General features: G+C 45.4%; 1 protein-coding gene across 1 annotated transcript in view; it reads left to right on the top strand.

Moving 5' to 3' along the window:
• Window positions 1–19,833, top strand: part of LOC121867234 (collagen alpha-1(IX) chain-like) — a gene marked incomplete at its 5' end in the record, with an annotated part of 213,025 nt that extends 193,192 nt beyond the window's left edge. Inside the window, one exon of the mRNA XM_042367086.1 lies at window positions 18,759–19,833. Coding sequence (XP_042223020.1) covers window positions 18,759–18,946 — 188 coding nt within the window. The remainder of the gene's footprint in view (window positions 1–18,758) is intronic.
• Window positions 19,834–25,874: the final 6,041 nt, after the last annotated feature.

The raw sequence follows: 25,874 nt of genomic DNA, 5'->3' as shown, positions 1-25,874 counted from the left end.
TATGGCTGCCTCAAGGTACAGTTGGGTGTATGGCTGCCTCAAGGTACAGTTGGGTGTGTGGCTGCCTCAAGGCACAGTTGGTTATGTGCTGCCCCAAGGTACAGTTGGGTGTGTGGCACTCTTAAGGGCAGTTGGGTGTATGCCGCCTCAAGGCTACAGTTGGGTGTATGGCTGCCACAGGTACAGTAGGGTGTGTGGCACTATTAAGGGCAGTTGGGTGTATGGCTGCCCCAGGCAACAGTTAGGGTGTATTGCTGCCCCAAGGCACAGTAGGGTGTGTGGCCTCTTTAGGCAGTTGAATGGACTGCCCCCAAGGTACAGTTGGGTGTAATGCCCAAGGTACAGTTGGGTGTATGTACTCTCAAGACAGCTTGGGTGTATGGCTGCCCCAATGCAAGTATGCGGCCTTCAAGGCAGTTGGGGTGTATACTGCCCCACAGAAGCGAAAATGGCTGCCCCAAGGTACAGTTGGGTGTATTGCTGCCCCACAAGGCAAAGTAGGGTGTATGGGGCCCTTACACAGTTGGGTGTATGGCTGCCCTCAAGGCAACAGTTAGGGTGTATTGCTGCCCCAAGGCACAGTTGGGTGTGCAACTGCCTCAAGGAACAGCTGGGTGTGTGGCCTCCTTAAGGACAGGTTGGGGTATGGCTGCCCCAAGGAACAGTTGGGTGCATGGCTGCCCTGACAACAGTAGGTGGCGGCTGCCCCAAGGGCCAGCAGGTGTATGGCTGCCCTGGCGACAGTTGGGTGCATGGCTCCTCAAGCAGTTGGGTGTATTGCTGCCCTGGAGTACAGTTGTATTTGCCCCCAATGCAGTAGGGTGATGGCTCTTAATGGCAGTTGGGTGTATGGCTGCCTCAAGGCACAGCTGGGTGCATGGCTGCCCCAAGGCACAGTTGGGTGTATGGCTGCCCCAAGGTACAGTAGGGTGTGGCGGCTGCAGTGGCTGCACAGTTGGTGTATACTGCTCAAGGTACAGTTGGTGCAGGCTGCCCCAAGGCACAGTAGGGGTGCATGCCCCTCAAGGGCAGTTGGGTGTATGGCTGCCTCCTGCTGCAGCAGCGGGTGTATGGCTGCCCCAAGGCACAGTTAGTGTGGCTGCCCCTAAGGTACAGTAGGGTGTATGGCTGCCCCAAGGCACAGTTGGGTGTCTGGCTGCCTCAGGCACAGTTGGGTGTATGGCCTCTTAAGGCAGTGGGTGTAAGGGCCGCCCCAAGGCACAGTAGGGTGTATGGCTGCCCCAAGAAACAGTTGGGTGATTGGCTGCCCCAAGGAACAGCAGTGTGGCTGCCCCAAGGCACAGTTGGGTGGTGGCCCTCATGACAGAGGGTATGGCTCTCTTGAAGGGCAGTTGGGTGTATGGCTGCCCCAAAGGTACAGTTGGGTGTGCGGCCCCTTCAAGGGCAGTTGGGTGTATGGCTGCCTCAAGGTACAGTTGGGTGTATTGCTGCCCCAAGGACAGTTGGGTGTATGGCTACCCTGGAAGGTACAGTTGGGTGTATTGCTGTCTCAAGGCACAGTAGGGTGTATGGCTCTTTATGGCATTGGGTGTATTCGCCCCAAGGTACAGCTGGGTGTATGGCTGCCCCGCTGGGCACAGTTGGGTGTATGGCTGCCCCAAGTGGGGTGGTATGCTGCCTCAAGGCACAGTAGGGTGGCGTATCCTCTAAGGGCAGTTGGGTGTGGCCCTGAAGGCACAGGGGTGTATGGCCTTGACACAGTAGGGTGTATGGCTGCCTCAAGGTACAGTAGGGTGTGTGGCCTTAAGGCGCAGTTGGGTGTATGGCTGCCCCAAGGCACAGTTGGGTGGCTTACATCTCAAGGCACATTGCTGCCTCTAAGACAGTAGGGTGTATGGCTGCCTCAAGGTACAGTTGGGTGTATTGCTGCCCCAAGGTACAGTAGGGTGTGTGGCACTCTTAAGGGCAGTTGGGTGTATGGCTGCCTCAAGGTACAGTTGGGTGTATTGCTGCCCCAAGGTACAGTTGGGTGTATGGCTGCCTCAAGGTACAGTAGGGTGTATTGCTGCCTCAAGGAACAGTTGGGTGTACGGCTACTTCAAGGAACAGTAGGGTGTATTGCTGCCCCAAGGTACAGTAGGGTGTGTGGCACTCTTAAGGGCAGTTGGGTGTATGGCTACTTCAAGGAACAGTAGGGTGTATTACTGCCTCAAGGAACAGCAGTGTGAACGGCTACTTCAAGGAACAGTAGGGTGTATGGCTGCCTCAAGGAACATTAGGGGTTATGGCTACTTCAAGGAACAGTAGGGTGTACGGCTACTTCAAGGACCTGTTGGGTGTATTGCTGTCTAAAGGAACAGTTGGGTGTATTGATGTCTCAAGGAACAGTTATGTGTATGGGTGCCTTAAGGTACACTTGGGTGTAGGGCTACTTCAAGGAACAATAGGGTGTATGGCTGCCTCAAGGTACAATTGCATGTATGGCTACTTCAAGGAACAGTAGCGTGTATGGCTACTTCAAGGAACAGTAGGGTGTATGGCTGCCTCAAGGAACAGTACGATGTATGGCTACTTAAGGAACAATAGAGTGTACGGCTACTTCAAGTACCTGTTGGGTGTATTGCCGTCTAAACGAACAGTTGGGTGTATTGCTGCCTCAAGGGACAGTAGGGTGTATGGCTGCCTCAAGGTACAATTGCATGTATGGCTACTTCAAGGAACAGTAGGGTGTATTGCTGCCTCAAGGAACAGTTGGGTGTATGGCTGCCTTAAGGTACAGTTGGGTGTAGGGCTACTTCAAGGAACAGTAGGGTGTATGGCTGCCTCAAGGAACAGTACGATGTATGACTACTTAAGGAACAGTAGAGTGTACGGCTACTTCAAGTACCTGTTGGGTGTGTTGCTGTCTAAAGGAACAGTTGGGTGTATGGCTACTTCAAGGAACAGTAGGGTGTATGGCTGCCTCAAGGAACAGTAGGGTGTATGGCTACTTCAAGGAACAGTAGGGTGTATGGCTGCCTCAAGGTACAGTAGGGTGTATGGCTGCGTCAAGGAACAGTTTAGTGTATTGCTGCCTCAAGGAACAGTAGTTGTATGAATGTCTCAAGGAACAGTTGGGTGTATTGCTGCCTCAAGGAACAGTTGGGTTTATGGCTACTTAAGGAACAGTAGGGTGTATGGCTACTTCAAGAAACAGTAGGGTGTATGGCTACTTCAAGGAACAGTAGGGTGTATGGCTGCCTCAAGGTACAGTAGGGTGTATGGCTGCCTCAAGGAACAGTTGGGTGTATTGCTGCCTCAAGGATCAGCTGTGGCTGCTCAAGGATGTTGGGCATTGCCTCTACAAACAGCTAGGGTGTATTGCTGCCTCAAGGAACAGTTGGGTGTATGGCTGCCTCAAGGATCAGTTGGGTGTATTGCTGCCTCAAGAAACAGTTGGGTGTATTGCTGCCTCAAGGAATGCAGTTGAGTGTATTGCTGCCTCAAGGAACAGTTGGGTGTATTGCTGCCTCAAGGAACTGTTGGGTGTATTGCTGCCTCAAGGAACGCAGTTGAGTGTATTGCTGCCTCAAGGAACAGTAGAGTGAGGGGCAACATGATAGAGGTGTATAAATGGAAGTCAGGGCTAAACAAAGGGGGCATTACTTGTGCCATACCATGTCGAGGGCCACGACGAAAGTTTCCCCATAATCTCTAAGAGAGGATGACCAATGATGTGTGCAGTAGGAGAGCAGATCACCAGTAGATCTCGCCTGGCGAAAGCCATACTGGTGATCCGGCAAAAGAGAAAAGCGTTCAAGGTGACGGAGAAAATGAGAGTTTAAGATAGTTTCGAAAATCTTAGCGAGGGATGAAGGTAGGGCAATGGGGCGATAGTTAGGGGGAATAGAATGGTCACCCTTCTTCGGGATGGGCTGAACCGAGGCATGCTTCCAAGAAGAAGGAAAAGTTTGGGTTTTGCGGCAAAGGCGAAAGAGGCGAGCAAGCACAGGGGCACACTCCCTCAGAACAGGAGGGGGTATTCCGTCCGGTCCATGTGCCTTACTCACATCCAACCTGGATAACACACCAGCAACCCTACGAGTGGAGATTATAGGCAAGTGCATAGATTCAGTAAGAGGAGCTGGAGTAGGAGGGATAGAGCTAGAATCGTCAAGGTGGAGTTAGAGGAGATTAAGGTGCCAAAGTGTTTGGCTTTATCAGGGGTAGAGTTGGCTATAGAGTTATCAGGTCGGAAGAGAGGAGGAAAAGAGGGAGTGCAGAAGTTATTATAGATATTTTGGTTAAGGACCAGAAGGATTTACTAGAAGAAGAGTTAGTCAGGGCAGTGGTCTTTATTTTTATAAAATTCCGCTTGGCCCTACGAAGAATAGCCTGACAACGATTCCTAGAAGTAATGAAAGAGGAGTGGGTAATAGGAGAAGGAGATAGTTTCATAACTTGATATGCCCTATCTCTCTCCCTACATGCAAGAGAACAGGAGCGATCAAACCATGATTGTAATGTATAGGTTTTTGTAGAAGATGGGATAAATGTACTCATACCACCCTGTATAACCCCAGCAATGCTGTCAGCACATACCGAGGTGTCCCGAGTGGAAAAGCAACATTCATCCCAAGTAAAGTCGGTGAAGAATTCTCGCAAGGATTCCCAGTTTGCCCTCCGATAGTGCCATAGTTGGCGTTTAGAGGTGGGAGAGGATGGTCGTGCCCAGTTTGGTTTGATTTAATAGAAATAAGATTGTAATCAGAAGACCCTAAGGGGGTAGAAATTGAGTATGAATAGTGTGAGGGGTTAGAAGTAAAACAAAGATCAAGAATGTTAATAACTTGATCGTATCGATCAGGAACATGTGTAGGATGTTTAATTATTTGTTCCAGATCATTAAGTAAGGAAGAAGAGGGTGTCTCGGCTCCACCTGGGTCATCCCTTTCAGAGCCAAGCCACTCTCTGTGATGTACTGTACATTGAAATTCCCTAGGTAGAGGATCTCGGTGATGGGGTGTGTGGATAGCAACGACTCCTGGCAAGTAGTGAAATAGTCAAAGAGTTTCAAATACAGGTAGTTGGTAGAGTTGGGAGAGCAGTATAGAAAACAAAGAAAAATAATCATAGTTGGTAGAGATATTTTGAGCCAGATGAGATCATAAAGAGAAGATTAAAGATCCGTGAGTCGTGCTATAGGTGTTCGTGTGGTGCAGTAGACGCATACACCTCCTTTTGAGCGGAAAGAGGTATGAAGGTTGTAGTTGGAGACTTGAGAAGTTATGGGTGAAGCTGCTTTGGTCAGTTAAAATTCAGATAGTAGTATTTTTTTTTTTTTTTTTTTAGGTTAAGGTGGGGAAAGGATGGAAGGCATGCTGGGGCTCAAGGCACAGCCAGACATGAGGGATAGAGAAGTCACAACATATAGTCTTGGTGGGAAAGGTTGGAAAAGAAGTTTAATGAGTTAAACAGAGGGGGACGACACCCCTTGTTTTACATATTACAGAGTTTGTTGGCTAACTAAGCTAACCTAGGATTTAGAATGAGGTTGCACAATGGTTATTTTAGTAGACAATGACTAGATTGATTTTACAAGTACAAGTTTATTAACATCTTATACTGTATTACGTTATGGACTCACTTGATTGTGACTTGTTAAATGTGAATTTATATCATCTAAGTTTTAATCTAAGGTGGATCACTGTGGCGGACATAGATGGATCGCGGGTTGGGTTGTTGTAGTGTGGGCAGACTCCGGGGCCACCAGGCGTGGGGTCTCCCTCCGTTGATGTCTTCCCTGCGTAGGTGGTCTGGGCTGTGAGGGTCGTCCAGGAGCTTGTCCCAAACCTTCTTCCCTAGGCGATGGAACCTGAAGTTGAGGGCCTCTGTTTTATTTCTTAGGTGGATGGTTTCCACTGTCTCCTGGTAGGGTGGCGCTTGGCCACTGGCTGACCTCAAACATTTGTTTTGGAAGCTCTGTAGTTGTTGTAGTCTAGTCTTCCCGAGTGTGACGAGTGGTATAGATGGGTACTCCAACACAGGCCTCACCAGCGACTTGTACAGGTGAACTTGTATCTTCTCAGGCATCAATTTAAAACGTTTTAATTTGGCTGCGGCGACTTTGGCTTTATTTAGTCTGTCCTTCACGTGGGAAATGATGCCCGTCCGAGAAATGATGAGGCCGAGCAACCTGCCTTGTTTAGAGTACTCAATCTCTTCGTCGTCGATCATCAATGGGGCCGGCTTGAATTTGGCTATGGGTATGACCTCAAATTTCGTTTTGTTTGTTTTTATTTTCCATTTATTTTCATACTCCGAGATCTCCTCTATTGCCCGAGCAGTGAGTCGCGCCATCCTTGCTGTGGACCTTCCTGGGCAGGTGACGATCTGTGTTACATCGTCGGCATACATGACGTACTCGCTGCCGACGATTGGGGGTGGCAGGTCAGCCGTGTAGAGTGTGTAAAGGGTTGGTGAGAGACAAGAGCCCTGAGGCACGCCGCTCGATAGTGAGAATTCTTCTCCAAAATGTTCTTGCATCTTAATTTTGGCTCTGCGGTCCGTAATGAAGTTGCACAGCAGGCGAGTCAGATTTTCGGGTAGCCCCAGTTGTATGATCTTATACTGCAGTCCTGCGTGCCAAACTTTGTCAAACGCCTTGCTGACGTCCCTCAGTACTATATTGCACTGTAGGCGGCCAGTCATGGCATTGGCGATCTGCTCGTAGGCCTGAGCTATGGCGGTGGATGTGCCTCGGTACTGGCGGAAGCCGAACTGGCGGGGATTATGCACGTCTTCGTCCTCCAGATACATCCGCAATCGCTTGTTGACTATTTTTTCGAAGATTTTGGCAGGTACCTCTAGCAGCGATATTGGTCGAAAGTTTTCGACTTTGTTTGGAGGCTTCCCTGCTTTTGGTATGAGGCGAATAACGGCGATTTTGAACATCTTAGGGAAGTATCCAGAGGCGAGGCAGGCGTTGCATATATGAGCAAGCCTCTCTATCATGTTGCCGGGGAGTTGAGCCAGGATCTTCTTGTTAATGTGACTTTGACCAGGTGATTTGTTTTTAAACCCTTTTATGACGGCTGACACATCTGCAGGAACAATGCGTTCCGTCAGGTAGCTTCCGTCCACCAGTCTGGTGAAGTCAGTCCGTGGGAGCGGCTGGAGCAGGTGCTGATGGTCCTGCAACTGACCTAAAATGTCCTCCTCAAAGTCCCTGTCGAAGCCCTCGTTTTCCTGTTCACTAATGGTAAAGATCTTTCGTAAATATCGCCGATGTAGTTGTTCTTGGTTTTCTTCCTCGAATATTTTTACGTTGTTTTGGTCGAGCAGGTAAGGGACCGTGCTAGAGGTGGAACCCATCAGTCGCTTGATCCCTTTCCAGAATGCAGCAGAATCGCGGTAATTGTTGGCTGCCTCCCACACCAAGGCGGCCCACTTTTGTTCATGTAGACGTTTGCTCTCGTGCTGGATGTCCGTCTGTAGCTCTCGGTACCGGTCTCTCAGCTCCTGCGTCCACCCGCGGATACTGGCTAGCTGTCTCACGTGAGTGTACTGGACACTGAGCTGCCTCAGCTGGTGACTAGTGTGAGGATGGGGAATGGTCCTGTAACTGGTGGTCGGGATGTTGTTGTCCATCTCCGTCTTCACATCCTTATACCATTGTTCGACCGCGTCGTCGATGTCATTAGGGCTGGCTTCTTCCAGGTTTCTCCCCTGCTTGAGACTGAGAGACTCCTTGAAGAGTCCCAGTCTGCCCGTTTGAGGTTTGACCTGATGTTGGCGGGTATCATAATGGGATTGGATGAGAGCGTCACGACGACTGGCAGGTGATCGCTGGTACTGATGGGTCCGGCGGTAACGTGCCTGTTCAGGACGGCCTCGTTGTTAGAGAGGATTATGTCGGGTGTTGTGGCACTGGCACGTCTGATCAATGTCGGGAAATCTGGCCCGAGGTGTTGCAGTTTTCCCCTTCTGATGTTGTCATACAGCGCCACACCGACGTTGTTCTCATTACCGTGTCCGAGTATGGCGTGGCGCGCATTTAAGTCCCCTATGATGTATGTTGGTTTTCTGTGGCGTAGCAACTGGTTTAGGTCTTGTTCGGGTAAGTAAGGACGTCTGGGAGGTAGGTACATTGTGCATATGATAACAGATCCCCTAGTTGTCTCCACCTGCACTCCCAGAACTGAATCCTCGAAGTCTGGCAACACTCTATGACTCAGACGTGACCTGACGGCCACAGCGACACCATCGTTCAGCTCACCCGTCATGTTCCTCTGGTATACAGTGTAGCCAAAAAATTTCAGCTTACTTTCGTCCTTTATGCCCGTACTGTTTAACAGAATGATGTCTGGGTCTAATTGATAGTATAAGTTAGACAGTTCATTACGTCTATTAAGGGACCAGTGTAGGACATTATGTTGGACAATTTTCATCCTGCTAACGACTGCCATTTCGGAGACTGTAGCTTGGGGCGTCGCTTGGAGTGTTTGCTCGGCTTCTGCCATTTCTAGGGGGACGGAACTTCTTAGCAGAGCCTTCGGACATCTGCTTGTCAGTCAATGGCGGGCCCTCGAACCTCTCGTCACCCTTGTACAGGAAGGTGTTCAGGTCCTGGGCCTGCGTGTCGTAGTAATCAACTGACGCTGCAGCTCGAGGGTCTTGTTCCTCTGTGGGGTGAGCCGTGTAGAGTGTGTAAAGGGTTGGTGAGAGACAAGAGCCCTGAGGCACGCCGCTCGAGAGTGAGAATTCTTCTCAAAAATGTTCTTGCATCTTGATTTTGGCTCTGCGGTCCATAATGAAGTTGCACAGCAGGCGCGTCAGATTTTCGGGTAGCCCCAGTTGTATGATCTTATAATGCAGCCCTGCGTGCCAAACTTTGTCAAACGCCTTGCTGACGTCCCTCAGTACTATATTGCACTGCAGACGGCCAGTCATGGCATTGGCGATCTGCTCGTAGGCCTGAGCTATGGCGGTGGATGTGCCTTTGTACTGGCGGAAGCCGAACTGGCGGGGATTATGCATGTCTTCGTCCTCCAGATACATCCGCAATCGCTTGTTGACTATTTTTTCGAAGATTTTGGCAGGTACCTCTAGCAGCGATATTGGTCGAAAGTTTTCGACTTTGTTTGGAGGCTTCCCTGCCTTTGGTATGAGGCGAATAACGGCGATTTTGAGCATCTTAGGGAAGTATCCAGAGGCGCGGCAGGCGTTGCATATATGAGCAAGCCTCTCTATCATGTTGTCGGGGAGTTGAGCCAGGATCTTCTTGTTAATGTGACTTTGACCAGGTGATTTGTTTTTAAACCCTTTTATGACGGCTGACACATCTGCAGGAACTATGCGCTCCGTCAGGCAGCTTCCGTCCACCAGTCTAGTGAAGTCAGTCCGTGGGAGCAGCTGGAGCAGGTGGTCCTGCAACTGACCTAAAATGTCCTCCTCAAACTCCCTGTCGAAGCCCTCGTTCTCTTGTTCACTAATGGTAAAGATCTTTCGTAAATATCGCCGCTGTAGTTGTTCTTGGTTTTCTTCCTCGAATATTTTTACGTTGTTTTGGTCGAGCAGGTAAGGGACCGTGCTAGAGGTGGAACCCATCAGTCGCTTGATCCCTTTCCAGAATGCAGCAGAATCGCGGTAATTGTTGGCTGCCTCCCACACCAAGGCGGCCCACTTTTGTTCATGTAGACGTTTGCTCTCGTGCTGGATGTCCGTCTGTAGCTCTCGGTACCGGTCTCTCAGCTCCTGCGTCCACCCGCGGATACTGGCTAGCTGTCTCACGTGAGCGTACTGGACACTGAGCTGCCTCAGCTGGTGACTAGTGTGAGGATGGGGAATGGTCCTGTAACTGGTGGTCGGGATGTTGTTGTCCATCTCCGTCTTCACATCTTTATACCATTGTTCGACCGCGTCGTCGATGTCATTGGGGCTGGCTTCTTCCAGGTTTCTCCCCTGCTTGAGACTGAGAGACTCCTTGAAGGAGTCCCAGTCTGCCCGTTTGAGGTTTGACCTGATGTTGGCGGGGATCATAATGGGATTGGATGCGAGCGTCACGACGACTGGCAGGTGATCGCTGGTACTGATGGGTCCGGCGGTAACGTGCCTGTTCAGGACGGCCTCGTTGTTAGAGAAGATTATGTCGGGTGTTGTGGCACTGGCACGTCTGATCAATGTCGGGAAATCTGGCCCGAGGTGTTGCAGTTTTCCCTTTCTGATGTTGTCATACAGCGCCACACCGACGTTGTTCTCATTACCGTGTCCTAGTATGGCGTGGCGCACATTTAAGTCCCCTATGATGTATGTTGGTTTTCTGTGGCGTAGCAACTGGTTTAGGTCTTGTTCGGGTAAGTAAGGACGTCTGGGAGGTAGGTACATTGTGCATATGATAACAGGTCCCCTAGTTGTCTCCACCTGCACTCCCAGAACTGAATCCTCGAAGTCTGGCAACACTCTGTGACTCAGCCGTGACCTGATGGCCACAGCGACACCATCGTTCAGCTCACCCGTCATGTTCCTCTGGTATACAGTGTAGCCAAAAATTTTCAGCTTAGTTTCGTCCTTTATGCCCGTACTGTTTAACAGAATGATGTCTGGGTCTAATTGATAGTATAAGTTAGACAGTTCGTTACGTCTATTAAGGGACCAGTGTAGGACATTATGTTGGACAATTTTCATCCTGCTAACGACTGCCATTTCGGAGACTGTAGCTTGGGGCGTCGCTTGGAGTGTTTGCTCGGCTTCTGCCATTTCTAGGGGAACGGAACTTCTTAGCAGAACCTTCGGACATCTGCTTGTCAGTCAATGGCGAGCCCTCGAACTTCTCGTCACCCGTGTACAGGAAGGTGTTCAGGTCCTGGGCCTGCGTGTCGTGGTAATCAACTGACGCTGCAGCTCGAGGGTCTTGTTCCTCTGTGGAGTGAGTCGTCATCATCTGGTCGCAACCATTGACTGTGGTTGCAGTCCGATGGTCACTGTCGTCGCTGGGAGTGCATGTAATGGGATCGCGGGCATTTACGGTGTCGTTGGAGCTGTGATCCCAGGGGGACTGACTGGCCACGTCGGGATTGCGGTTATACTGACTTTTGCCTAAGTCAAGGAGGTCATGGTCTATTTCTGGCGTGGGTTAAGGTCGTCGATAAGTCGTTGAGTGGGTTACTACCTTAAGGATTTCTTTTGAAGGGACTTTGTCGCTTATTTCAACAGGTGCAATGTTGTTCCTGGTTAGTGTCTCGTTGTGGTGTTTCGAGAATGAACCTGGATGAAATATGTTCATGTGATGGGCATGTAGGTAAGACAAGTATACAGTGGTGGCTTTGGACTCGTCCAGCTGCCTCAACTTCTGTTTCCAGAATTGGTAGTTCGATCTTTTTTCCCTTCTTACCTCTACTTTATTCTTATCATCGTATAGTTTTACATACTCTGCTCATCTCTGTTACTTCTTCTGCCTCCAACAGGATCTTATTGTCTTTGATTTTAATAGTTCCACCCCATTTATTTCCTTTTTCTGGTTGTTTAATACTTCAGTACATTTCGTGTCCAGATCATCTTTCTTGGCCTGTCTGCATTCTTTATTTATAATTCCTTTGTTTGTTTTTTTGTAGGACTCACTCCGTTTTATTGTATTTGTTCGTCGATCCATCTTCTTTAAAATTGCTGTCCTGGTCCTTGTTCATCAGTCACCCTCTAGTAATACTGAAAATCTATTTCCGGTTTCAATTTCATATTCGGTCCGTGCCCTGTTTAAGCTTCCCTAAATCCCATTTTATTTCTTCCATTGTTTTCTTTTCTTTTTTCTTTTTGAAGTTTTTGCCTCACTAAACTCATTGCTGGGACGTGATCTGGTCCATAATCTGCCCCTGGATAGATCTTGGTTTAAGTTATTGAATTTCAGAATCTTTTCTGAATTAAATTGTAATCTATTTGATTCCTGAAAATGTTGTTTACTTTGTCCTGGAGTGAGACCTATGTATAGAGATGCCCAAGGCGTTGTTCAAACCATGTTTTTTTGCAATTATTGTCTTAATTTCCTTAAAAAAGTCTATAAATATTTATCCTCTCTCATTTCTATTTATCAAACCCATGTGGTCCTTTTTCTGGTGCTTGTTACCCTCTCCCAACTTTTGCGTTAAAATCATTCACTTACATTCTGACACTGCCCAATATCTCTATTACACTACTACTCAACTTCTGGTTTACAGGAATGCCAACAGCTATCTCATGCTTTTCACCACCACCTGAACATTAGCCCCCAAAGTGCTCAACGTGCTCACATAAAGATTAGCCCCCAAAGTGTTCATCTGAAGATTAGTCCTAAAATGTTCACCTGAAGATTAGCTCATAAAGTACTCACTTGAAGATTAGTCCCCAAAGTACTGATATGAAGATTAGCCCCAAAGTGCTCATCTGAAGATTAGCCCCTAAAATGTTCACCTGAAGATTAGCCCCTAAAATGTTCACCTGAAGATTAGCCTCTAAGGTTTCACCTAAAGATTAGCCCCAAAGAGTTCACCAGAAGTTTAGCCCCAAAGTGCTCATTTGAAGATTAGACCCTGAAGTGCTCATCTGAAGATTAGCCCCAAAGTGATCACATGAAGATTAGCCCCAAAGTTCTCATCTGAAGATTGGCCCCAAAGTGATCAGCTGAAGATTATTCCTAAAGTGCTCACCTGAAGATTAGCCCTAAAGTGCTCATCTGAAGATTAGCCCAAAAGTGCTCATCTGAAAATTATTCCTAAAGTACTCATCTGAAGATTAGCCCTAAAGTGCTCATCTGAAGATTAGCTTCAAAGTGCTCACCTGAAAGTTCACCCCGAGCTTAACTCACAAAAACTTTCACAGCAACTCTGACTGGGATATAATCCTCAGGTGACGGTGGACATCAGTAATCACCAGAAGATTGTCCCCCGCTTTTGATTTATTCCACCTGAAGTATGAGCACTCCAACATAAAAGAATACACAATAACGTTATTAAAGTAGTAAGGCTATGAAAATATAAAAGAATGCATCTCCACATATCACTGTAAATGATGGATCCCAGCTGAACCACTGCTTATAAAATAGGATTATTTCCATGGAGCCAGTTGCTGGTTTGATGATTATGTTGACAATACTCAAGATCCACACAAGAGTGTATGGCACTTTTTCCCCGATTCTTCGGTTTATGAGAAAAACAAGATTCCTCTATTTTTACGATAATCCAAGGACCGCCGAGTTGGGCTGGATTTCCTTGAAAATACATCGTGCACATTTCATGAAAAAAGAAAAAATACAGCAACCAATCATTACTTTCTCAAAAAGGTTTACATTACGGCAATTTTCGCCAATGCAGTCACTCTACACACTGTGTATATGACATGGACCCATTTCCGAAGAGTCATACGTAAATTAGAAAAATGATTCATTCCTTATGGGTATTGAGTTTTTACTTCTGGTAGTCATAGGACTAGCATTTCCGTACAAAGCCATCCTTACTTTTAGATTGTTACATCTTTGATAATTCATTTCAAGTTTTAAAAGTCCATGTTGTTCACACCAATTAATATCTGGTAAGGGGTTCTCACAGAGCAAAGGTGGCACAACAATCTGGAAGGTACAGTATTGTGTGTCATGGTCTACTGTTATCTGACTGAATGATAAGGAAGCTTATCTCTTTTTATATATTAACTCACTTGAAGTGTCACCCCAAGGGCTAATCTTCCGGTAATCCATAATGCTAAAATTGCTAATGGTCTTGGTTTTGGTCTTGGACTTCTTCACTTATCTGTAACGATATCTAGCTGTAGTTAACTGTATCTGTAGCAGTGTTTAACTGTAGTTAACTGTATCTGTAGCGCTGTTTAGTTGTATTTAATTGCATCTATAGCGAACTTACTGTAATATTGACATTAGACTTGACTTGTACTTGTTATTTGTCTGCATCTGCTTCTTGAAGTACGTTTCACCATCGAACTGATGAAGTCATATATAATCCAGACCATATATGGACAAAATAATTATTATAATCTCGTATTAGCTGACTATTATAACAGTTAGTTGAGAATAGATGCACTTGTAATGCAGCCCATATTGTACATCATATTAATTATAACATACTGTATATGGAAAGCGCAATGGTCGTTTTGGGTGAAATGCGTGATTTCCCGTTAAAATCTTTGAAATTTATATTGATATATAAAGGAAACTCTGATGAAATAAGAGGAATATCACAACACCATTGTTTTTTAAACATGACGCAGCCTGTATATCTGAGCTAAGATATCTAAGAATCTTTTAATATCAAGCAATGAAAATTGTATTACCTTAATTTCTGCTCGCAATAAGTTTCATGGTAATATACAGTAGACCTAAACAGAAAAGTAATCATTATCATTTTGTTCAGTAGGCAGATCGGTGCGCTTCATCTTTAATGTTTGCAATAAGTTGATAATTTCCATACTATTTAAGTGGAAAGAACAAATTATAGGTAAATGATCATGATTAACTTTGTTCCCTGCGAAGGAAATACTCTTTCAAGAACGCGGTACTAGAATAGTTGAGCTTACTTATACAATTATCTTTTTATATCATTGTCCATTACGCAGGGGAATATGCATGGTAACACATAAGTATTGCACCGCCATGTTCATATTATTTTCAGAATTAAGCCAAATCTTTGAGCTGCGAGTGTACATAAAAACGTAAGAACATAAAAATGGAGGAAACTGGAGCGGGCCTATTGGCACATACTAGGCAGCCCCGTTTATATCCATCCGCTGTTGCTCATATATCCGTCCAACCTATATTTAAAGCTACCCAGCGTGTAACTTGTTCCACTCATCCACTAATCTTTTCCAAGTTAGTGTTTACCTATCTCGCACCAAAAATCTAAATTTATCTAATTTAAAACCATTTCTACGAGTTTGCTCATGATTGAATAGTTTAAGTGCCTTTGTTATATATAACCTACGTTTAACCCTGACTTCCATGTAAACATCTCGATCATATCGCCCTTCACTCTACGTTTCTCGAGGCAGTGTAATTTTAGATGCTTTAGCCTGTCTCTGTACTCAAGGTTCCTAATGCCCGGGATTGATCTTGTTTCCTCCTCTGAATGCTTTCTAGATGTTTTTATCTCCATTCTGTAGTACGGTGACCAGAACTGAACTACGTAATCCAAGTGAGGTCTCACAAGCGCAATATATAGTTTTAGGATAACCTCGCTAGTCTTGGAACTAATATTCCTTTGCATGAGCCCAAATACTTTGTTTACCTTGTTTCGAGCAAATACGCATGATTGTCTTGGTTTAAGATTCCTACTTATCATTACTCCTAAATCTTTCTCACAGTCGGATTTCTCTATAACAACGTTGTTCATCTTATATCTGGTTTCTCTGTCTACATCTCCTCAACTAAGTACTTTACGTTTGTCTACATTAAATTTCAACTGTCATTTTCAGACCATGCTGTTTTTTTTAGATCGTCCTGTAGTTTTGCGGAGTCTTCGTCAGATTTAACTACACGCCCTATTTTACCTCCCACCCAGGAGGAGGCGAGTGCCATGTAAACAATGTTATCTCTGACCACACCCCACAAAATACAAGGGATACAGTAAACGAGGCAACTGCAGAGATTTGAGGGGGACTGGAGTTAATACCAAGACCAGAGACATTGCCGAGGACAATTTCCGGCTTAAAACTCATATGCACTAATAATGACACGTTACTTGACAAGAGAAAGGAGTTTGAAACACTACTGGAAGTACATCAACCAAGATATAGTAGGTGTTGCAGAACTGTTGTACAAAAACAGGAGAATCGAACCGGAGGAATGTGAGTTTAATATACTGTAGATAGATATGACTCATTTACGAACCTTTCCGAAAAAACTTGCAAGAGGGGTGTGGTTATCTATGCTAGTCAAGCCCTTAGAGCCAGCAAAGTGAGGGTGCGGGGAGATGTTTTCCAAGAAACAAAGTGGTGTAAAATGAATCTACAGATCCCCAAACTGTAGCGTATTAAACCAAAGAACTTAAGAGCCTTAATTGACAGTGTAACGGTGCTAAACCCAAGCCACCTCCTTGTCATGGGGGACTTTAATTATGGCAACATCGACTGGAAAAATGAATCCACGCCAAACGACCTAAATAATCCTGCCACTCTTTTCGTAGAAACTCTAGAGAAACAATTTTCTATTCCAACTTGTTCAAGATCCGACACTGCAAAGGGGAACAATCACCCAAACCGCTGGACCTCATCATAACTAACGAGAAGGATATGATGGCCAATCTGGAACACCTAGCCCCCGTTGGCATCAGCCACCACGTAACGTTGACCTTCAGATTTAACTGTTACTTGGTTTATGAAAATAGCAGGTCCAGGTTCAAATATTACAAAGGAAATTGCGACGGGATGAGAGGGGGAGATGGGGAATATACACTGGCCTAACTTACTAACGAATAAGAACGCAGACGCTATGCTGAATATCATAACCAGTAAAGTTAGCCATTCGATCGATAAATATATACCCAAGACCAAACCCAGTGCGCCAGGAATACAAAGAAACCACTACACATGAACCATGCGGCGGTCGGCAAATTTAAGAAGAAAACTCATAAACAGGACAGGAGGGTGTATGCCAGATCCAGGAACCAAGCAAAGTCAGAGTGTAGAACTGCTGAAAACGAGTTCCAGAGGCAAATTGCAAGTGAGGTCAAGTCAAACCCAAAGACTTTTTAGCGCTACGCAAAATCGAAATTAAAAACGCGAGTAGGTATATCTGACCTGTGGCCTGAAGATGGTAGTTATGCAGAGTCTGGCCAGGATAAGCGGAGGCGTTGAACAAATTCTTTTCCTCGGTGTTCACAAGAGAGGATGTGAACAATCTTCCTCCATATGAGGAAAGATGGTTTGACACAGTGCTAACCCACACTGTGTTAAGATCCTGTTCTGCAAATGCCTGGATGAGCAAAAGGTCACCAATGACTGGAAAATGGTTTATGTTAATCCTATATTCAAGAAGGGCGATAGTCACTCCACGAATAATTATAGATCAGTGAGCCTGACCAGCATAATTTGTAAAATGTTAGAGAGTATCATATGAGATGCCATGATGAAACATCTACTCCGAAACAACCTTGTAAAGGACAGCCAACGCGGTTTTATACCGGGACGATCCTACTTGACACAATTACTCAAGGTCCTGGGTGTTTGGACTCGCATTCTAGAACAAGGCGGAAATAACGGTAATGTATACCTAGATTTTGCCAAGGCTTTCGACAGCGTACCCATAAAAGGCTAAGAATTAAATTGGAAGGGTACGGGATTCGGGGAAATGTCCCAGAGTGGATTGGAAACTTTCTGCATGACCGCAAACAGTATGTGGTAATAAATGGTACGAAATCGTCATGTGTACCTTTAACAAGCGGGGTACCACAGGGCAGTGTATTGGGCCCGTTGTTGTTTGTTTGTTTCATAAATGATATGCCAGAAGCTATACACTCCTCCATACAAAAGTTTGCGGACGATGCTAAGTTATTTAGGAAAATTAAGAACCAAACAGACTTGTGAAGAACTACAGAAAGATCTCTATGAGCTTCAAGAATGGTCGAAGAAATGGCTGCTAAGATTCAATGCCACGAAGTGCAAGAGGATGCACCTGGGTCGCATCAACAGTAAGGAGGTGTATCACATGTCCGAACAGGACGAAGAAACTGTATTAATTGAGACCGAATGTGAAAAGGACCTGGGTGTGTATGTCGACAATGAACTTAAATTCTTGGGCCATTGTGAGAAGGTGACTCAGAGAAAGAAACTAATAGGTCTTATAAGAAGGTCATTTAGAGATCTGGAAGGTCCGTCCCTCGTTACGATTTTCAAGAGTGAGGTGCTTCCCCGTCTGGAGTATGCTAGACTGTCAATTGATTGAAATTGTCCAAAGGAGGGAGCACCAGACTAGTGCCTGCTCTACCGAACCTCAGCTACCGAGAGAGATTAGAACGCCTGCAACTGCCGAGCTTATACCACAGTGCATAATCATCTCAAAGGGCACTAATTGGTCGATGGTACATACCTGGAGCTGGCGGACGTCCGCCAAACAAGTGGTCACAACTTAAGGTTGACGAAGCCATAAGTCCAGAAAACTGAGAGGGCAAACTTTTTTGGAGTGAGAATTGTGAACTCTTGGAGCAATCGGCCAGAGAGTGTTGCGACGGCACCGAGTGTGAACTCATTCAAGGCCAGACTTGACCAACACTGGAGCAGGTTCCGATATATTCAGGAGCCAATCAGTGGCGACGAGGATAAAATTAAAGTGTCGTCATCAAATTTACTTATGTTGCTGTCTACGCCTATATCTACGTCGTTTATTTATATAATAAATAGCAATGGTCCAAGTACTGCGTCCTCGGGGTACTCCACTATTGAAATTACCCTAATCGGATTTTGTGCCTTTAACGTTTACTCGCTGTTTCCTTTCTTGTAACCACGCCCTTATCCCTTTTAGAATATCTCCTCGAATTCCATGGGCCTCCACTTTTCGAATTAGTCTTTCATGGGTATACCACATCATAATCATGCCCGTCATCTACTGAATAGAAATCCCTTGAAAAAAATGTTAATAGATTTATCAGACGTGAAAGCCCACGTGTGAAGCCATATTGGGAATCATTGATTAACTTGTCCTTCTCGAGGTAAATGCTGAATGTTAAATGCTAAATGTTAGTTACAAACGCACACAGCACAATTTTTTCATGTCATTTAAAGAAAAGGAATTTAAGAATGCAGCAAACATTATTATTATTAATATTATTATTATTATTATTATTTTACAGGACCACCTGGACCCCCAGGAGTGGGTCTTCCCGGGAGGATAGGTGAGCGTGGATCCCCTGGTCTCAATGGGCCCCAGGGTGGCAGAGGTGCTCCAGGGCCTCAGGGTCCCCCAGGCCACTGTGAGTACTGTAACCCTGCCTTGGCGTACCAGGCAGCTGCATCCCAAGGTAATACAAAGGGGCCGTGATCATCAGCACTTGAGGTAACACCCACGACTTCAAGACCCTGAGGCCACATGACCTAAGCTCACAGTTGTTTGTTGCTGTCAATGAACTATCTGTACCCTCCTCCTACACTTGTCTTATTGCCAGCTTTACTCTTGCCATAAAATATAAACTAATATAATTTGGAAATATTGAACCGTCTCTCAAACTTATATTTAGTTTAGGTTATAAAGTTTCCTTTTCTGTTTCACGTCTCACTGTGTGTTCATCATTAATTTGAATGAAAATGTTATTTTTGTTCTAGCGAACAAAGTGATACTTTAATATGTGCTTATAAAACAGCTCAGTAAACCAAGTAAACATATCAAGAAGTTACACAATGCTTTGTATACAGTGAAGTGTGTGAATACAACAAATTTTGTGGATACACTTAAGTTTAAACATTCATCACTGCCAAACCCTCATGGTTTTTGTGTTATTTTATTGTTGTTACTGTGGTTGAGGATAATGGTAATATGAACATTGAAGATGTACTTTACTGGCTCAGTCCACCTCAATACTTCAACCAAACTTACTGTTATAAAGTTGCCTTTCACTTTTCCAATTCAACATAGATATCATAGACGATTTATATTTGATACAAAAGTAGGAATTTTCTGCAGTTATAGATTCACGAAGTTTGATTATTAATAATTCATAATCTAACCCAAACAACAATAAGGATGCAAGCCTGTTGCTTTAAGAGTGAGGGATGTAATATTGTTGGGAAACTGAGCATGTGTTCAATGGTGCTCCTATACTGTAGGCTCTCTGCCTCGTTTAAGCTGGCATCATGTATATTCTGTAAAACTAACTTTGATCTGTACATAATATCATTTTTTATCAAAATTAATAAAGAGTTGGCCAACAACTGGCTGCATGGATTTATTACCTCCATTTACGGTCCTTTACCATGATGAGTTAAAAAGTGGTACTCGAACATGGTGAGTCACAAAGTGGTACTCTAAAATGGCGAGTCACAGGGTGGTGCTCTAAAATGGTGAGTCACAGGGTGGTGCCCTAACATGGCGAGTCACAGAGTGGTGCTCTAACATAGTGAGTCACAAGGTGATGCTTTAACATGGTGATACACAAAGTTATGATCTAACATGTTGAATCAACGGGTGTTACTCTAACATGGTAAGTCACAGGGTGATACGCTAGCATTGTGATTCACAGGGTGGTACACGAACACGGTGAGTCGCAAGGTGATGCTCTAGCAGAGTGAGTCACAGGGTAGTGCTCTTAAATAGTGAGTCAAATGGTGGTGCTCTAACATATTGAGTCACAGGGTGATGCTCTAACATGGTGAGTCACAGGGTGGTACTCTAACATGGTTAATTACAGGGTGGTGCTCCAACATGGTGAGTCACAGGATGGTGCTCTAACATGGTTAATTACAGGGTGGTGCTCTAACATAGTGAGTCACAGGGTGGTGCTCTAACATAGTGAGTCACAGGGTGGTGCTCTAACATAGTGAGTCACAGGGTGGTGCTCTAACATGGTGAGTCACAGGATGGTGCTCTAACATGGTTAATTACAGGGTGGTGCTCTAACATAGTGAGTCACAGGGTGGTGCTCTAACATGGTGAGTCACAGGGTGGTAATCTAACATAGTGAGTCACAGGGTGGTGCTCTAACATGGTGAGTCACAGGATGGTGCTCTAACATGGTTGGTGCTCAACATGAGTACAGGGTGGTGCTCTAACATAGTGAGTCACAGGGTGGTGCTTTTAACATGGTGAGTCACAGGATGGTGTCTAACATGGTTAATTACAGGGTGGTGCTCTAACATAGTGAGTCACAGGGTGGTGCTCTAACATAGTGAGTCACAGGATGGTGCTCTAACATAGTGAGTCACAGGGTGGTGCTCTAACATGGTGAGTCACAGGGTGGTGCTCTAACATAGTGAGTCACAGGGTGGTGCTCTAACATGGTGAGTCACAGGGTGGTGTTCTAACATGGTTAATTACAGGGTGGTGCTCTAACATGGAGAGTCACAGGGTGGTAATCTCACATAGTGAGTCACAGGGTGGTGCTCTAACATGGTGAGTCACAGGGTGGTGCTCTAACATGGTTAATTACAGGGAGGTGCTCTAACATGGTGAGTCACAGGGTGGTGCTCTAACATGGTGAGCCACAGGGTGGTACTCTAACATAGTGAGTCACAGAGTGGCGCTCTAACATGGTTAATTACAGGGTGGTGCTCTAGCATGGTGAGTCACAGGGTGAGCTCTAACATGCTGAGTCACAGGGTGGTGCTCAACATGGTGAGTCACAGGGTGGTACTCTAACATGGTGAGTCACACAGTGGAGCAATACATGGTGAGTCAGGGGCTTGTACTCTAACATAGTGAGTCACACGGTGGTGCTCTAATTTGGTGAGTCAAAAAGTGGTGCTCCAAAATGTTGAGTCACAAGATGGTTACCCTAACATAGTGAGTCACAAGGTGGTGCTCTAACATGGTGAGTCAAAACGTTGTCTCTTATATAGTGAGTTACAAGGTGGTGCTCTAACATAGTGAGTCACAAGATGGTTACTCTAACACAGTGAGTCACAGGGTGGTGGTCTAACATAGTGAGTCAAAAGGTTGTCTCTTATATAGTGAGTCACAAGGTGGTGCTCTAACATGGCGAGTCACAAGGTGGTGCTCTAACATGGTGAGTCACAAGATGGTTACTCTAACACAGTGAGTCAGTCAAGGTGGTGCTCTAACATGGCGAGTCACAAGGTGGTGCTCTAACATGGTGAGTCACAAGATGGTTACTCTAACACAGTGAGTCACAGGGTGGTGGTCTAACATAGTGAGTCAAAAGGTTGTCTCTTATATAGTGAGTCACAAGGTGGTGCTCTAACATGGCGAGTCACAAGGTGGTGCTCTAACATGGTGAGTCACAAGATGGTTACTCTAACACAGTGAGTCACAGGGTGGTGCTCTAACATAGTGAGTCAAAAGGTTGTCTCTTATATAGTGAGTCAAGAGGTTGTGCTTTAACATGGTGAATTACTGGGTGGTGCTTTAACATGGTGAGTCACAGGGTGGTACTCTAACATGGTGAGATACAGGATGGTGCTCTAACATGGTGAGTCACAGGGTGGTGCTCTAACATGGTGAGTAACAGGATGGTGCTCTAACATGGTGAGTTACAGGATGGTGCTCTAACATGGTGAGTTACAGGATGGTGCTCTAACATGGTGAGTCACAGGGTGGTGCTCTAACATGGTGAGTAACAGGATGGTGCTCTAACATGGTGAGTTACAGGGTGGTGCTCTAACATGGTGAGTCACAGGGTGGTGCTCTAACATGGTGAGTCACAGGGTGGTACTCTAACATGGTTAATTACAGGGTGATGCTCTAACATGGTGAGTCACAGGGTGGTACTCTAACATGGTGAGTCACAGGGTTGTACTCTAACATGGTTAATTACAGGGTGATGCTCTAACATGGTGAGTCACAGGGTGGTACTCTAACATGGTTAATTAGAGGGTGGTGCTCTAACATGGTGAGTAACACGATGGTGCTCTAACATGGTGAGTTACAGGGTGGTGCTCTAACATGGTGAGTCACAGGGTGGTGCTCTAACATGGTGAGTCACAGGGTGGTACTCTAACATGGTTAATTACAGGGTGGTGCTCTAACATGGTAAGTCACAAGGTGGTGCTCTACCATGATGAGTAACAGGATGGTGTTCTAACATGGTGAGTTACAGGGTGCTACTCTAACATGGTGAGTCACTGGGTGGTACTCTAAAATGATGAGTCACAGGGTGGTTGTCTCATATGGTTTCTCACTGGGTGGTGCTCTAAGATGGTGAGTCACAGGGTGGTGCTCTACAATGGGGAGTCACAGGCTGGTACTCTAACATGGTGAGTCAGAAGGTGATGCTCTAAAATGATGAGACACAGGATATTACTCTAACATGTTTAGTCACAGGGTGGTGCTCTAACATGGCGAGTCATAAGGTGGTACTTGTATGTATATTATGTATGTTGTATGTATACTATGAATGTACTCCATTTATATACATTACTTATCTAGTCAGTAGCGTGTGGCAATGCCCCTTTTTCATGTCACCACACGCTTAGATAATGTGCCTGGCGACATCTGGAAGCTGCTAATGTACCACTTGCCACACGTCGCCTGAGAGGTCAGAGAGAGGTCAGTTGACCCATATAGAGTGTAGGGACTACCGGCGATGGGATTGCGCACCTCTGTACTTCCATCAAATAGAACCTACAGAACTCTACAGGTGTTTGTGTTCTCTCCTGTAGTTAGAACTGAGTACCCAGAACCCCTACATGGCGCAGTGAACCCCGACAGTACTGTAACATTGTGAGTCACAAGGTGATACTTAATAGTGGTGAGTCACAGGGTGGTACTTTAGTATGGTGAGTCACAGGGTGGTACTTTAGTATGGTGAGTCACAGGGTGGTACTCTAACATTGTGAGTCACTAGGTGATACTCTATAATGGTGAGTCATAGGGTGGTACTCTAACATGGCGAGTCAGAAGGTGAGGTTTTAACATGGCGAGTCACAGAGTGGTGCTCTATCATGGTGAGTAATGGGATGGTACTGTAAAATGGTGAGTCCAGGGCCGGATTAAGCTTAATAGGGGCTTGAGGCACAGATCAACTTGAGGCCCCCCACCCTCAAGGTATATATATATATATATATATATATATATATATATATATATATATATATATATATATATATATATATATATATATATATATATATATATATATATATATAGCAAGAACAAAATATACCAAAATTTATCAATGATTTCATCAATATTAAGCTTCTGCAAAATAACACATTCAATATTCATAAGAGACAGAAAATTGAGACGTTGCTAGGACATCGTTGAACGAAGTTCATGTTTTATATGCTTCAACTTCGAGAATATTTGGATTTGGGGGCCCCTTAGAGTCGGGGGTCCTGAGGCCAGTGCCTCAAGTGCCCCTTGGTTAATCCGGCACTGGGTGAGTCACAGGGTAAAAATTTAAGATGGTAATTCACAAGATGGCTCTAAAACATGGTGAGTGACATTGTGGTGCTCTAATATGGTGAGTCACAAAGTGATGTTCTAACTTTGAGTCACAAGGTGGTGCTCCAACATGGTGAATCACATGGCGGTGCTCTAAGATGGTGATTGGTGAGTAATGGAGTAGTACTCTAAAATGGTGAGTCATAGGGTGGTGCTCTAACATGGAGAGTTACAATGTGGTGCTCTAACATAATGAGTCACTGAGTGTTGCTCTAGCATGGTAAGTCACAAGGTCGTTCTCTAACATGGTGAGTCACAGGGTAGTGTCTAACATGGTGAGTCACAGGGTTATGCTCTAACATGGTGATTCACAAGGTCGTGATCTAAAATGGTGAGTCACAAAGTTGATCTCTAACAGGGCGAGTCACTGGGTGGTGCTCTTACATGTTGAGTCATGGGGTGGCTCTCTTACATGGCGAGTCACAGGGTTTTGCTTTTGTTGCAATTTCCGGTTACCTGTGGTAGCACTAATTAGAGGTGAACTGGAAGCAACATTCATAAATGTTTATGGGTTAAGTTTTGAAACCCAAATGGTCTTTTCTCCATTTATTAGGAAAATAAACTATTGCAAATTAACTGGTAAATCACCGTAATTAACGCTATGAGCTGTGAGCGTTAATATTGGATGAAGCTTGGATATATCTCGCTTCTTTGAGCACACTTCTCAGTGGCTCAGAGACGGGAGTTGAACTGGCGATTGCCGGCAACTTAATTGATGACTCTGAGGTCAAGGTGTGAGGGAACAGTGGGAATACACTGTCACATGTCCACTTGATGACTACTCACGGCTCATAGGAAAGTTACAATGGGTGATGTAATTATATAAACCTAATATTCCCTCACACCTTGGACGCAGAGGCATCAATTAAGTAGCTGGCAATCGCCAGTTCAACTCCCTTCTCTGAGCCACTGAGAAGTGTTAAAGTGAAGACAAAGGACTCAGTGTTAATACGCCCAGCGACGAGACTCTGCCTGTTGGAAGGGGTCGGAGAGTAAATCTAATGGTAGGCCGTAAATTCGTGCGAAGCCCGACAGGGGGAGTGTTATCGCCACGCACAATTGTGCGCGCCGGCCACATGTTAAGTGAAGAAACTGTTTACAATTCAGAATAGCTTACTAAGCGAGATGGAGCTGGTAGCAGCTGTGTGACTGCCTTCTACCTTAGAGGCAACAGAGACTGGACACCTTCCGCAAAATACAGGCGCATCCTGGTTGTGGCATGTCCAACGGTGACTTGACACTCCTTGCTCCCGCCTATGTTCACGTCCCCTCCGGCAATGTGGTTCTCTGCGATGTGGGCTTCGTCCAGGTGGTGTAGGTCTAGTCCCGAGAGCACGGACGTGTTGTAGCCCGGCCAAACACACCTGTGCACCAGTGTCTGCTATGGCACACAGTTGCTGCACCTCCTCCGCCCCACTGCAGTTGATCTATACCGTTAAACTGGCTATATCTTTTGTCAGGCCCGTGACCACAGCCACGCCCAAGGTGCTTGCATGGGCGCTGGTTTGTACTGGTGATTTGCATACTGTTACGACCGTGTCGTATTTTTCTATTTTTTGTTTTATAAATAACATGCTTCCATGTTGTTCCATATTATTCCTGTAATGATGTGTTATATTTACTATTATATAATCTAGTCACCTTACCCTGTGCTGTTAAGGTTTTACCTGTTATTATTTGTTCAAGCCCATCTTATTTCTTCATTTAGCATTGTAACAAGCATTCTTTGTTCTCTAACGACCATCTGCATCGTTAAACGACCCACCGGCGGGTCGCACAGGCGGGAAAAGGCCATATATATATATAGTAGTCCATCAACTGACAGAACACAGAAGCCACAGAGGAGACCATGAGA

This window comes from Homarus americanus, unplaced genomic scaffold (genome assembly GCF_018991925.1).
Source record: "Homarus americanus isolate GMGI-L3 unplaced genomic scaffold, GMGI_Hamer_2.0 scaffold6317, whole genome shotgun sequence".
Classification (NCBI taxonomy): domain Eukaryota; kingdom Metazoa; phylum Arthropoda; class Malacostraca; order Decapoda; family Nephropidae; genus Homarus; species Homarus americanus.
The sequence above is the reverse complement of the archived record's forward strand: the minus strand, read 5'-3'. Positions and strand labels throughout refer to the sequence as shown.